At 42.0% G+C, this 15222-nt stretch overlaps 1 protein-coding gene across 1 annotated transcript in view; it reads left to right on the forward strand.

Moving 5' to 3' along the window:
- LOC147894064 (uric acid-xanthine permease-like) overlaps positions 1 to 15222 on the forward strand; it is a 91192-nt gene that overhangs the window by 13169 nt on the left and 62801 nt on the right. Inside the window, exons 3-6 of the mRNA XM_087384631.1 lie at positions 6782 to 6871; positions 7029 to 7079; positions 12222 to 12364; positions 12545 to 12712. Coding sequence (XP_087240757.1) covers positions 6782 to 6871; positions 7029 to 7079; positions 12222 to 12364; positions 12545 to 12712 — 452 coding nt within the window. The remainder of the gene's footprint in view (positions 1 to 6781; positions 6872 to 7028; positions 7080 to 12221; positions 12365 to 12544; positions 12713 to 15222) is intronic.

Genomic DNA, 15222 nt, shown 5'->3' on the forward strand with positions numbered 1-15222 from the left:
CATTGGTATGGACGCTCGTTTAGTAGCTCCACTATCACAGCTCGTTGTATCAGGATTTTCACAGTCTCATAGACCCATTGGTCTTCCGAAGACTTTAATAAACTTTCTTTCTTTCTTTCTTTCTTTATTTCTAGCCATTACAATAAAAAGAGAAAGAATTTAAGCTTCTGCTCTTTGATTTTTCTACTACTTGGAGGTCAACGATTGGTAGACCTTCATGAGTAGCAATGAGCTTCAAGTGGTCTTTGCCATGCCCCTCTATTTCTTTAATTACTTAGTTATGTGCCTCATCAAAGTTCAAAAATATTCATCAAGTCTCTACTATTCGTGTTCAACCATACCAAATAGATTTCTTCATAATTAATATGGACATTCTTAAATTATAGGTTATTCTTGGCAATCCAAATGCACCATAAAGGTTGGGCCATGAGTTGAAACCAGAGCTCCCATTTTAACATTAGTGCATCCCCTAATAATATAGCCTTCTAGTTTATGTGTTCACTTAGCCAAATCTATACAATATTCCAAATCCTCCTAGCATGAGGACAAGCAACAATTAAAGGCAAAGCATCCTCTTTGTGATGCGTGCATCTCTTACACATACCATCTTAGGGGCCCTTAGAGAGATAAGAGCATAGGGTACCTCTTCCATTTAGGGCCCTTTAGAGAGAAATTTCTTAATAGTGACCCAAGGATCAAGGCTGAACATTTCTTTCACTGTCCAAATTACTTCCTCACTCCTATTAAGAAGAATTAAGGTGCTAGGGGGATCTTCAGCAAGATCTATATGTATGCACAACTAAGGATTACCTCTTGGGTTGATAAAACTATTCTTCTTCAACCCCTAGAACCTCCTCAAGGCTAGCAAAAACGGTAGTCCTAGTTGCACAAAGAGAGAGGTGGATATAGGGTTTCAACCCACATGGGTTTTCATAGGCGTTGGCTTATCAATAGTAACATCTACTAACCATCTTTCTAAGTGGAGGGGCTAGTTCCTTATGGTCCAAAATACCTAATGAGGGACTTTGGTTTCTATTTACTCCTTCTCAAAGAGAAAGAAATAGTATCCTTTTCTAAAAAACAGGCATTTGTGACTACTAGACCTTTCCTCATCTAGTTGGACCTCACCCATGCCTCAAGAAATGCAGCAGGGAACGAGCGCCTGGGAGGGAACGAACTAATGCATTGGTTCTAAGCCATTCCAATGATTCCATGTGTAGCTATTCATCATGACTGATGAAGATGTTGATACCTCAAGAGCAAATGATGTCGCTTTGTAGGTTGGTTGCCCTTTAAATGAAGTTGTCATGGATGTCTATAAGCCTACAAATCTCTTTGTTGCAACAACTCGTCTTTGCATGCCATTATCCTTCTTTCTTGATGATTGATTCTCTATTAGATGGCATAGATGGTGGAGAGGAGAATGTTTCTTTTGGACAAGGACGACCCACAATATGTCACATTATGAGGAAGGGAGAGGCATAGAAGCCTCCCTTAAAACCTTGAAGCACACTCATGCAAGAGGCCTCAGAGGGGGTTATTGGGTCTTTGCTTTCATGCATGGCAACTTATTTTCTACTAATTTCATGTTGCTAGTTGGGTGGAAGTAATGTAGAAGAAGCTTCCATCTCATTCTCCCATGCAAAGGCTGAAAGAGAGTGCTTACAAAAATGAGTTTGCAGAGTATTTTTCTTTATTGAAATTAAGAAATTTAGGTTTAGTTGAGTTGCCTTTAATTTTAAGGGAGATAATATATGTGTATGTTGAACCCTAAAATAGATGATTCAGGGATTCAACTATGACCAAAGGCAAAACTCATAAGCCGAAGGATGAAGCAAGCAGACAGAGCTCCCTAGCAAAGTATGAAGGTATCCACAACTAACGGACTCAACAACAAAGGGAGTAGCATGAATCCACCAGTCCACATGGTGTCTATGATGCTTAGGCCGTAGGAGGCTGTGCATTAAGTCACCAAGACTATGCACATCAAGTGGCAATTTAATGCTACCAATTTTCATTTGCTTGATGCTCCACTATCTATTTAGAAAAGAGAATTGCCTTGAAAACCTAGATCGAAGGAAGTGACCAAAGGAGCTGGCAAACTTGCATTCAATTTCACATTGGGTGATCCTATTGCGGAGTATGCAAGTTTGTGCATTAGAGAAGCCACTAGAAAGGAAGTTGATCAACTCAAGTGAATTATGGAGCTGATAGATGCAAGAACAAGAGGCTAACTCAAATCCCAATAGAGTAGAGATGAGTAGCTCAAAGGAATTCAGGCCAAGGAGAGAAGGCTTGAAACAGTCAAAGAAGAAGATGAATCCTTGGTCAAGGGCAGTGAGCAAGCTAATGCATTTGCTAGCATCAACACCAAATGAAGAGAGATAGAAGGAAGTGACCAAGGGAGCTAGCAAACCCCACCTCTAATATTTTGGGTGAGTTCTGGCAAGAACAAGGGAGAGGATCCTCATCTGTGTTACAAGAAAGAAGATAGAATCGAGAAGAGCACATCAATATGGAATGAGCCAAAGGATTTGATAGAGTTGACCAATATGAAGCCAATTAGGATGAAAAAGGCAACCATTTTGACCAATTTACAAAGTTAAATGAGAAGGAAGAGTGACAGAGTCGAAGTTTTCCCACTAAAAAGCCCACATTGAGAAGCCAATGGAGCAAGAGGACCAAAGATAAGGATGAAGTTTCAGAGCTTCAAAGCGAATGAGGAGAGAAGCCTCACTCTTATGTTTATATTTTTTAAAGAATGGCTATAATCCTTAGTCATTTGTTGGGAGAAGTACTTAATGGACTTCCCCAACATGCTCACCAACAAGGCCATCAAATGGTATGACCAATACCTTGATGGACACTTTGCCATGTGGGGCGAGCTGAAGAAGTTGCATTCCTAAAGAGTTTCCAACACAAATTTAGCAAGGAAGACATATTGCTAGAGAGGTTTGAATGTGAATTCAACAAGGAGGACATATTGTTGAAGCTCAACCACCTCACCTAAAAGAAGGGCATGAATGAGAGCACTGCTCACCAATGGGAAAGACAACATGGTGTTGCACTCCTAGCTGACTAGTGGGCTCACTGAGAGGAGTGGAGCTAGATAGCGTACCCAACAGAGACATATAATGAATTGCTCTAACAAGAAATATCATTACAAAAGGGGAACTTGGAGCTCTGAATGAAAAAGAAATAGCCTATCCAAGAATCAGATAGCTATGAAGGAGAAGACGAATCAATATCTAAAAAATGACCCCAAGGTAGAGAATGAGGGGCTCAAGAATATCTTGAAGGAGATGGGCATTTGAAAGAACCCAAAAATGGGAGAGACTTGGTTCTAAAAATGCAAAACCAAGGGTCATATGGTAAATGAGTGTTGGTCAAACAAGTGGCACGAAATTTGCAACCGTCCAAGCCACATGACCGGAATACTAGTAAACAAGAAGAAACAAAAGCCGAACATCCACATAATGGAACAAGAGAAAAAGAAAGCCTACTAAGGAAAAAATGTGTTTCTTCTATCGGAAGGAAGTGCACAAAAAAAAAGCGAGTTGCTAATTATGGAAGAAGCAACTCAACATGCTCTAAAAAGCATGCGACCAACAAGCCATGCACCCCAAGCAAGCATGGCCATAATAGAGGTGAAACTAAGGTAGTCACCCAATCAAGAGGAACATCCCAGATAGTACCAAAGAAGTTGAAATAGTAGTACTTCTATTGGAAGGAGGAGAAGAAAGATGGCAATGAAGAAGGAACAACCACATGTTGAAGTGGGATAAATATTAGATCAGCGATCCCAAGGGCAATCAATGAATTAAAACAAATGAATGAGGGAATGAAACCCAACCAAAGAAGTGGAGAAATGGCTTGTGGAGCGAGTATAGGTCAACATAGCCTAAAAGAAGTTTTTTGAGTTGAATGTGATAGTTTCAATCGGCCAAATTGGTAAAACTTGCTCCCCACCGCTACATGAAAATTTTCCAAAGTCCATCGATGGAGAAAGGGCACATAGCCACAACCCTTGCATTAAATAGCAAGTGACAAAGTTGGAGCAAAGATGGCAATATGGGATGAAGAAGTACCAGTGATAAACATCACGGTATGAAATCATACTAAAGGGTGTGATAGTCGACAGAGGTTTAGCCATCAACACATCAAGGACAAATTTTGTAAGAGGATGACATTGAAGATATAAAATCCCTCATCATCAAAATTAAATTGGGTGGTCATGCCCATGGGCATTGGGCATGCTAAAAGATGGTTGCATCAAAATCAACGAAGCCTACATTAGTGTGACCTTCATTGTGCTCGAGATGGAGAGTAAAGGAGGGTACCCCTTGTAGAACAACTATGGTTGACGGTTCAAATGTGATCCATGACTCGGGGGAAACCATCACAATAATCCAAGAAGCCAAAGACCTCTAAATCCTAATGGGCACACACATGATATTAAAGGACTGTAAGCCCAAGTGTCTAGATGCTAAAGAAAGATATGCCTTAGACATAGAGGACAAGATTCTTGCACTTCCTACTATCATGTGGATTACAATGAGCGATGCACTATGTGTGGCAACTGAAATAGGGCCAGAGCAAACTAACAAAATATTGATTAGGAGGAGTTGGCCACAATTCATTTTCACTGAAGGAACAAAAGTAAGCGGATAGAAGAAAGTTTTTCCGCATCAAATCAGGATTAAAGGATTGATTATGCAGAATTATCATTAAAGGAAGTGCCAAAATTAGGAATATATTACTAGAAAATTATACTCTTAACAAGGCACGATCTCAAGGTGCATAACCTAATAATAGCAAGAGAGGCGATGTGACTAACAGAAAATAAATCCACGGGGGATAGGGGGAAACGCTAGAGCCCCATTTATTTTAACTGCTCAAGGGAGTGGCACTCATTTTATAGAGCTTCAAGCAAAGCAAGAGCTCCCCCTCCCCTAGCTCCATGGCCTCCAACTAGCTTAAACTCTAGCCTAAAGTCGACAACCACCATTGCAAACACCCAACCGAAGAAGAGGGGCTAGCAAAGTGGCATGGTCCATACGTCCGCTCTCCCATAGCTCATCAATGGCATGATGCCACAATGACTTGGTTTACCTCACTAGATTGAGAGAATTCCACAAGATCCCATGGCAAGTTGTGCCCAACGGGAACATCATTGTTAAATCCATTAACACGTACAATGCCACCATAAAATCCTTTTAACAAAAAGGAAGAATGGTCATGTCAATGAAGAGGAGGTGGCTAAGGTTCTGAAGTTGCCAGTTGAAGACAATTATTTAGCCAACCTTGGAATGCCTTCTTAGAGGTAGTTGTATACTGGCTAAGTAAACTTGATAGAATAATGTGCTCGTTCTATTAAAGTAGCCAAAGGTTCTGCACAAATCCTTTGAATCTTCTGAAGCTTGCACTACGAAACTTCTGAAGAACCGGATTATTTATATGTTTCCTAGTAATCAATGCTTGAGCCAACCTAGCACACAGGTAATCAACTTTCCTTTATGCTAGCTTTGAATGGTTACTATTATAGAAGGAGACGTGTGCTATGAAAATATCATGGGTACAACCAAAATTTACTTTATACTCCTTGGCACAAGGATCCCCGGTGGGGGAAAAGGGGATGGCACCCATGGAGGAAGAAACAGAATTGACGGGCGTGGTGGTTCACACTAGTAGGAAATGGAATGGGCCAATCATGTAGAGTGGGTGGCCTTCATACAAATCTTGGGTCTAATGAATGTCACGTTAAAGCAACAAGCCTGAAAAAATGAAACGAGAGGCTCCCTCTCTATCCAGCCTTGGCTAGTGCAACCAGGGCACCTACCAAGGCTCAGAGGAAGCGCGAAACCAGAAGGGCAGTCCTAGGAGCTCGCAGAGCGAAGCGAGCGGGGGATCGAAAGCCGTGAATGGGTCGGAGCAGGGCTACGGGAAGCTGGCAAGGCAAAGAAGCCCCAAAACGACAGCAAGTGGGACGGGAAAAGAGGGGGCTCAGCGGGCTTGGGGCAGCAAGACAGCCCAGGAACGGGCAAGAGCAGCTACCCTTAGTTTTGAGCAAAGCATTATTGTCCTATATTGCAGGCACTCTATCTTGTTTATTTGGTAGACAATTGATCAAAGTCAAAGGAATAACCGCTGGACCATGGCCTCAAGGCCTTGGGAACTAGAATGGGATCCCCAGTTTTAGGGATTGGAAACGATGGGATGATGATATGTGTTCTGCCACCACCTCGTAAACACATGAAATGATGACATCTGTCCTTTTTCACCTAACCCATCCTAGTTCTTTGGAGTGTTAGCTCATGGTGGATGGGAATACGATAGAAATACATCTCCAAGATCCACTTTCTCTCATTCCCATCCTATTTCCTCTTGTGTGCTAAAACCTTTAATAGAGTGGTCACACAATCAAAAGCCAAACAGCACTTTGTATTTTGTATAATAAAATATTATACTTAATTATGCACGACATAATGCTTGATAAAAACTTCAATGATAGATACGCCATTAAAAAATTGGTGGTTTTCACCTTCTCATTTCAAATTGTGACCATTGCCTATTAAGTATCGGATATTTTAAGCGTGTATCCATTTTAGACTCTTTGTTATTTTTCGTAAAAATAATATGTATCTTAAGAGACTCTTTTGTACATGGACATCTTTGAAGATTTTAAAGCACAACCATCTAGCCTTTCACGGATATAATTACTCACTAGTCATGTTTGACATGATATCCTTTGTATTCTGACTGTGATTGTTGACATGTACAGATATGGTGTCATCAGCTCTGATTGTCACGTCACTTGCATCATTCATTCAAATTTATCAATTCAAAATACCTTTTACAAAGTATGTATTAGGTGAGTGATGCTCAATCTGTGAGCTATTTCTATACATGCAGACTTATTATAAAGCTCTTAAAGACATATTGGTTGTTTGCAGTGCAACCTATCATATCCCATTACCCTTTTCTTATCCTTGACTTTCATTAACTTAAAAGTGTCACATTTGGCACAGGATCTGGTCTTCTGTCTGTTATGGGCACATCCTTTGCATACATACCTGTTGGTAAGATCTTTGCCAAAAGCTACGTCTCTCTCTCTCTCTCTCTCTCTCTCTCTCTCTCACACACACACACACACACACACACACACTTTTTTTTTGTGAGAAGAAATATTTTATTACTGTGAAATAATTACATTCATAGGTGCTCCAAAAGCGGAGTAACTACTACTCAACCGAAAATCTTAGTATAAGCCATATATACATCATGATCAATCAAACGAGTCTGAAAGCAATCATAAAACGATTGCCGCAGAGATCGTTTGAAAAAAATGAAAGATGGAAAAGCGGGATCACCAAAGACGCTATGATTTCTGTCCATCCATAGAGTCCAAAGTCCCCAGTAGCGCACCCAAACAAAAAATAAATCAAAACCTTGTCTAGCAGGATGAAAACCAAATAACCAGAAGAACCTGCTAAAAGTAATAGTAGGAAATCTCGCTCGAAGCCCCTGACGAATGAGAGCGAGGAAATCACAAGTATGTGGACAGTGCCAAAAAATGTGAGGCATAGATTCAGTAGAATGTAGACATCGGTGGCAAACAGCCGGGGCAATGTCTATGCGCGAGTAACTGTCCAAATGGAAAAATGCCAAGTAGGACTCGCCAAAGGAAAAGCTGTTGCCGAAGAGGGACTTTATAATGCCAAAGGAGACGCAGCCGCTTTCTCCATCACTTTAATGGGTGATTCATATGCCAAACAGAATTAGCTTTGTCAGAAACCCAAGATGGAGGTATCAACACTTTATACAGAGAAGGCATTGTGATATGTGACAGCTTCAAAGGACGGACTGAAGAAGAGGAAGAATGGAGAGTCTAATCCTCAAGCCTATCCTGAAGTTCCAAATGAGATACCGGCAAGAAAGGTCGAAGCATTTCTGAAATTTTGTGCTTTAAGGACGATAATGAGCTCCCAAACCATACTTGCTAGCAGCCACAAAAAAAGATAAAAGAGTGCCATCATCCTGAAGTATATCCGCGACAGAAACAATACCTTTGAAAGATAGAAAATAAGAACGCCTGGGTTCTTGTATAGCTAAAGGAGGGTGGAATACTTTGGACCAAAAAATATTCTCAACCCTCAAGGAATTTCCCAACAAAGAATCCCTGCCATTCCATTCCAAGTGGGATAAAATATGCTTCCAATCAAGAAGCGAACGAGAGACAAAAGGGCAGCCTCTGATCTTGCCTTGAATAGAGCCAAATCCCACTGTGTAGGCTGCCAATGCCCAAAAGTAGAAGTATCAATATGCAACAAAAGAGAGCGGATCATGAAAGCCCAAGGCTGATCCCCTTGCATAAACTGCAACATCATTTTTCCCCTGTGAGCAAGTATATGCACTTGAATATTGAGTATGTTCAAACCCCCGTGCATTTTTGGAGAACAGAGACGATGCATAGAGAGTAATCTGAGACTTTTCTTGCTATTTTTTGAACGCCAGAAAATCTCCATGATAGCAGACATAAAGGAAACCAGATCTGCCTTAGTAAACATAATGAGGGGCAGATTGAATTGTATGTATGCTATCAAAATGGATTGCGTTATTCGCAAACAAACATGTGTAATGGTCAAGTTGCAAGCTTCCAATATTCAAGTTTTTTCCTCAGCTTTGTGAGCACCCAATCAGTTTGTTGAGAACGAGTGAGCCCCCAACCTAGAGGATAGCCAAGATGTCGAATCAATTGAGAAGATGGAACAATTTCCCCATGCCACAAAAGACTATGCTAGTCTTTAGCATGCAACGGCAATAGCTTGGATTTTTAAAAATTCACATGAAAACCAGCAGCTAAGCCAAATGAAGGAGAGATCGCTCTGAGTGTTTTTTGGAATAAAGAAAGAATCATCAGCATATGATTGAGCGATCATGCTACGGCTACTAGGAATTTCCAATCCATGCAACATGCCAGTGTCCAAAAGGTGGTCCATATATTGAAGCATTGGATGAGTGGCTATGGCAAATAGTAAAGCACTGAGGGGACAGCCTTGCTGAACAGAACAACCAAGAGTCCAGGTTGTAGAAATATCCCCTGAAAGTATGCAGACAGCTTTACTATCTTGATATAGCCAATTGATAACTTGCTGCAGTTTTGTGCCGAATCCCAAGGCCTGCATTGTTTGTGAAATAAAGTCCCACTGAACAATATCAAAAGCTTTGGCAATATCAACTTACAATAGCAAAACATCCTGCTGCATATATTTGGCATATTCTATTCCAACATAGTCCCTCATAGTCTTCATGTAAGACTTGCCATAACCTCTAATTATAACTTGCATTTTGGAAACAAAAGAATCCCATGCATTAGCAATATCAAAGTGGCTTTGAGAAGACAGAGATTGATAGGCATTAGTAACCATTGCCTTGAAAGTAACATGCTGCAAATAGCTATTGTTCATAATCAGATGTCGCCTTTGAGGTAGTCTATCATCTGGGATATGATGAAAAGATAGCCTCAACCATAACGGTGCATGATCTGAATGCACAAAGACATAGTCCACCCACATTTTGCATGTAAAATCATCATTTTGTTGCGGGGCTACACTATACCAGCGATCCAGACGTGCCTGGTAAGAAGAAAGGACATTATGTTAAAAAGTGTATCCAAGTGACAAAGGCTGCAATTCCTTCCAAAGATCAACCAAATCAAGATGAATCAGTAATTGAGACCATGCATGCCTTTCAGAGGTTAACATATGAGTATTTCCTAATGTATTGTCACCCTGTTGCGGAGCATTATTGAAATATCCACATATAAAGGCATGATATCGCCATGGATGTTGGTGCATGGCATCCCAAATTGCACTTCTATCCCGAGAAGATTGAGGTGCATATATAGAAGCAAATTCAAACACCTCGCCTTGAAGGATGCATTGAAGAATAATCCATCTGCCTTGATTGTTATTTAAAGCAATAACTGGCTGAAGCTCATGCTTAATCAAAATGACTACACCTGAGAAAGAGTACTCTTCAGTTGCAGTAATGACTTGTCTTTCCTGCATAGACATGTTGATTGTGTTCTTATAATGCCACTATGTCAGGTTGAAATCGATTGATATACAACCACACAAATTTCCATTTCCTACTGTCGCACATCCCTTGAACATTTAAGGTAAGGCATTTGATATGAGCAAGCATATTTACAGATATTTGTTATGTACAGCAGCAACCTTCAAGATGCCAACCCTGCATTTCTACCTCAGACATCCGCCCGAGGATTGGGTAGCAATGCAGCAACCTCTTCTTCAGGGAAGAGGGTTCTGCTAGCTGTCACTGTAGCCCATGTGATTCCAATTCCTAAGTTGACCTCTGGAGAATTTCCACTAGAAGATGCACCATTCCAAGTGCGAGGGGGTGGAGGTCGTTGAACAGAAATAACTTTTCTTGGACTTTGCCATCCATCAATTGGAGTTTTTGGTCCTTTTGCTGAAGGTTGAATAGCAGGAAGTAAAGGGGAAGAAGCATTCCCATTTGAAGCAACTCGGGCTTTGCCTTTATCCTGATTCACAAAAAGCTGTCTATTACCTTTATTTTTATTCCCAATAGAGGCAGGAGCATCCTTATTGGGCATCTGAAGCAAAGTAGCAGGAGGCATTTTATGCTGACTCATTGGACATTGGGAAGCCATGTGCCCAAATTTTTTACATTCAACATTGTTCACCGTGACTGAATAAGACTCCGGTGTGGGATTATCAGTATCCCAGAGAATACAAAATCGATTAGAGTTGCCGTTAGGCCGCGGTGGGCAAACCACTTTACCTAAAGTTGCTACAATTTTAGACAAGAGTGAAGCCATGCATTGCGGGAAGTCTACAACTTCAACCCAGACCGGACATTGATGTCGAATCAAAGCTTGATAATCCCTTGTGGGGGACCATGGCAAAACGTGCACCATTTGCTGCCCAACAAAGAGTGGCGAATGTTCCAAAAGCATTTGCCTGTGAATCTCATCTACCATAATGACCTCAAAAAAGCCTCTGGCTGCATAGTGTACCTTACGAACAAATGAACCAGCCAGTGTTCAGGTCAGCCAGTTGCCTACCTCTGCAGCAGGTGGCATCTGACTTGGGAAAAATAAAATGATTGCATTTTTTGCATATTCTCTAACTGGATCCACAATTTCATCCACTTCAACTATGAGACCAACCGATGGAACAGAGTCTTTCCACTCTGTGTCTGCAAATCCTTCGTGCATGACATCATAGACCAGTTGTGCTTCAACAGAATCATGCACGGGGTCATGCTGACCCTCAACCTGCTTTTGCTTTTTGCATTGAGCCGATCGATCTTTTTGAAAAGTTTTTCATAAGAGTATTCAGCCATGTCTTCTGAAGAAGATGGAACCCAAAAAGGGGTACCTGTAAAGTGATAAAAGAGAAAAAATAGTCCCGAAAAAACAGCCCTCAAAGAAGAAAGAAATAGTGTATTTGCAAGGAGGAGAAGAGGAAACAGATATTTAGGGATTTAGAGAGAAGAAAAGACAAGTTCTGGAGAAGGAAAAGAGAAAAAACCAGAAAAAGATTCAAGATGAACTAAAAATCAAAGATAAAAGAGAAGTTATGGCAATGGAAAGAGTACACAAGACCCAGGAACCAAAAAGGAGAGAAAGGAGGAAGAGAGAACCCTCAGAACCAGCATTTAGAAGCAGCCCGTAAGCAAACCCGGTACAACAGCAATCCAGGAGCAAGAAACGAGCCAGCAGCAGCAGCCTGAACAGGGCGGAAATGTCCGTACAGGTCCGTACACCTATATGGAATTGTACAGAACTATGGCGGGCCCGTACGGCAGGGAATTATGACGCCAAACTGCTGTTTTGGGTCGCTGATGTAGAGCAATAGGTAGCTGAGGCAGACGGGCTTGTCTGAGGAGGCTAAAGAGCTGATGGGAGGGCTGGAGCAAGGGCTGCACGCCCTCTTCTCTTCTCTTCTCTCTCACACACAAAGATTCTCTCTCTCTCACACTAAACACACCTACACACACACACCACACACACACACACACACTCTCTCTCTCTCTCTCTCTCTCACACACACACACACACACACACACACACATTTTTTGTGTGTGGTGAAAACACTCTCTCCCTCTCTGTCTCTCTCACACACACACACAAAGGAGCAAAGCTGATGATCCGATTGTTGGTTCATAAACAGCCCAGCATGTTCTTACAAATTTACAATCATGCTCGTGTAACGGATCCCCATGTAAAGTTGGTGCCTCCTGTCAACAATGCTCACAACCCTTACAGGGGCATTGCTACTCTGAAGAGAAGGCATATGGAGCCATTCTTGGAACTGTAAGAATCTCTGCATGTCAATTGAAAGACTTTGCACTTCAAAACTGATAATTGTTGATAAAAATTTCATGGCATTCAAGAGACATCATAATATCACTACTTATTTACTTTTCTTGCATATGTAACTGATGCCATACATCTTAGGAAGACTGACTTAAAATATGCATTCTGCTGAACCAGGTTTTAGTTGTATGCTGGTTCCAGACAGCACTATCCTTTCTATCCCCAAAAGTCATACGGCGTATTTTTCCACCTGTGGTGACAGGAACTTGCCTTGTTCTTCTTGGAGTTTCTCTAGTGGGCACTGGGTTCGAGTTATGGGGGGGCGGTCAGAATTGTGCAAGCCAGGTTGAACCAAATCATTAAGTCTCTTCTCTAAAGTAGATGACAGAAAATGGTTTGCAGAACAGTCTTGTAGCAACGTTGCGAATTGCAAGTATCTGATTAAAGATCAACATGTGAAAAGCCGATTTTTGTTTGAAATGGAATGTTGAAAATATGTACACTGAGGATGCAGTCATCGCAGATAATTTGTCGCCACTGTGAGGCATGATTAAAAATATTTAGTTTGGATTTCAAAGAAGGTGAGAAATTGCCTTTCTGTAGAGAGGCTCTTTGCTCCTCTTGTGTAGTCTTCAGCAGTTGTAGATGCACTGAATTGGCCTAATTTTAGTATGCCAACAGGAAGTGAGAACTTTGATAGAAGATGAAGTACAGAGGGAAAAATGTTGAGACGAAGCTGATATATTAATAATGAGCCTACCTAACCCATTTGAACCTAAACCTGAACACTTCCAGACCAAAAATATGTTTCTAGAGATCTGTATGAAGACCTTCACCAACTGAGAAAGGGCCTTCCTCCTTTGGACACTTTTCATCTGCTATTATGTGCTTAGTGTACCCAGCCTACAGAATCAAATCTGCATGAGGGAAACAAAGTTTGATCATACTTCAATATATTCTTGATGATTATGCCTATAAAAAACAAAACTGTACATTAATTAAGCTTGAGAGAGAGAGAGAGAGAGACCGGGGTTTTTAAAAGTCCGCTTGAGACCCTTTAGGTTCTTTGGGACTAGAGAGAGAGAGAGAGAGAGAGAGATTATTATAGTCTACGAAGACCAATGGGTCTATGAGATTGGTAGAAAACCTGATACAACAAGCAGAAAGACTAACGCACCATCACCCATGCTGAATGCTAAGTCTTAAGTACATTGTCATATCATTAGTAATGACATCATTATCATAATCACAATCCTCATCCACATGTCGATCAACCCATGTCACCAAGCCATGGTGGCTTTGGCCAGGACAATGAATATCAAGGGGAGCTTGCGAGGGGGCGAGGTCGAGCTGATGCATAGCCACTGATGGAGCGCTGGCGACAGTCTGTGGGCGTTGTCCGTCTTGATCTCCTAGCAGTGGCTCTTTGCCTAACAAAGGCTACTGTAACATCGGCAGGTGTGAACAAGGATGGGAGGTCGCCCAATGCGATTTTGTGCCCGCCCGCTGTCGAGTATGGCATGTCTCGGGCTCCAGATCCCTATTACGTCTACCATCAGTGATTGTGTGGCCGTATGATTTGAATGGAAGAACTCCATTATCCTGCTCTGAGAAGTGTCGGGCGGTGTATCTGAGGCCTGTCTCTGTATCCTGAGTAAGTTCTCTCTATGTCAAACTGCGTCCCTGGTCTGGATACGAAAGGAGTCTGGAGAGGGGCCCCAAAGCCATCTCTAAAGAGGACCACTGATCTTGGCATCGGAGTGCGAAGTGCTCCTCTGACTCAACCTCCTGCCGATCGCATAGTTTACATAGGTGATGCTCCCTGGGTATCCCCTCAGCTCTCGTCCGCTCTCAATACAGAGTCGGTGTGATGATACTCGAAACTGCCCGATGGAGATCCTTAGTGAGTGCGACAAGTGAATACGAGTATACTCTAGTGGGACAATGAAACCCTCCTCAGAGATGCAAAGGTAATGATCTCTATAGAAGTTGAGATTTACTGGAAGTTTCTCGGCTCGAACTAAGTCCTGAATGTGTGTAGCTATAAGAGATCCTCTCGAATGACCTGGTTCTCGTAGTACCCAGTGGGATAGATGGAGCGTCTCAGTTGTACTGGAAGGGGGGTAATCTATCCATCTATCCATCTAGAGCCCCAATCTCTCAAACCACCTACGTGTCCGTGCATACCAACCTCTCCCGTCCCCTCCATCTGCAAGACTCATGGACGACAAGCCATGGCAACCTACATCTCTCTGATGTGTAGTCTCCACACCGTCTGACATTGTGTAGATAGGTAATGGTTTGGAATGCTGCATCTAGCTACAATGGATTATGGAGAAGTGCCAAACTCAGCCTGAATGATATGATGTGGCATCGATGGTTTCCCCCGTATCATCTATGAGAGCTTCCATACATGCCGGCTGGTCGAACCAAGGAGTAAATGAGATGAGCCTTGGTCCGAGGATCCTGAAAGTGTGAGTGGAAGCATTGTTTCTCCAGTCGGGCAAGTGAGGCGTATCCCCTGCTGCTCAACCGGGCCTACATCGTCGGTCTCATCGTGAAAATTGGGCGAGAGAAGACAACACTCAAGTAAGTATATGAGGAGATAATATCTATTGGGGATCCGTCAAATATGAATTGCTCCCTATGCATGGCTGCTCGAGATGTGTTGAAGATCATAACCTTGGTATCGCCAAGGTTGACCTTCAAATCATGTGACTCACAAACGACCTATAGTGCATCTAAATGTCTCTGGAGGCCCTTGGGAGAGGAGGACATTAGTACCACATCATCTGCTTATAAGAGGATCTTAATCAAGGTACCGGCGAAGGAGCACCAAGCCCACCTAGCGCCCC

This window comes from Dipteris shenzhenensis, chromosome 14 (genome assembly GCF_047967505.1).
Source record: "Dipteris shenzhenensis isolate YYH24624 ecotype China chromosome 14, Dip_SZ_1.0, whole genome shotgun sequence".
Lineage (NCBI taxonomy): Eukaryota > Viridiplantae > Streptophyta > Polypodiopsida > Gleicheniales > Dipteridaceae > Dipteris > Dipteris shenzhenensis.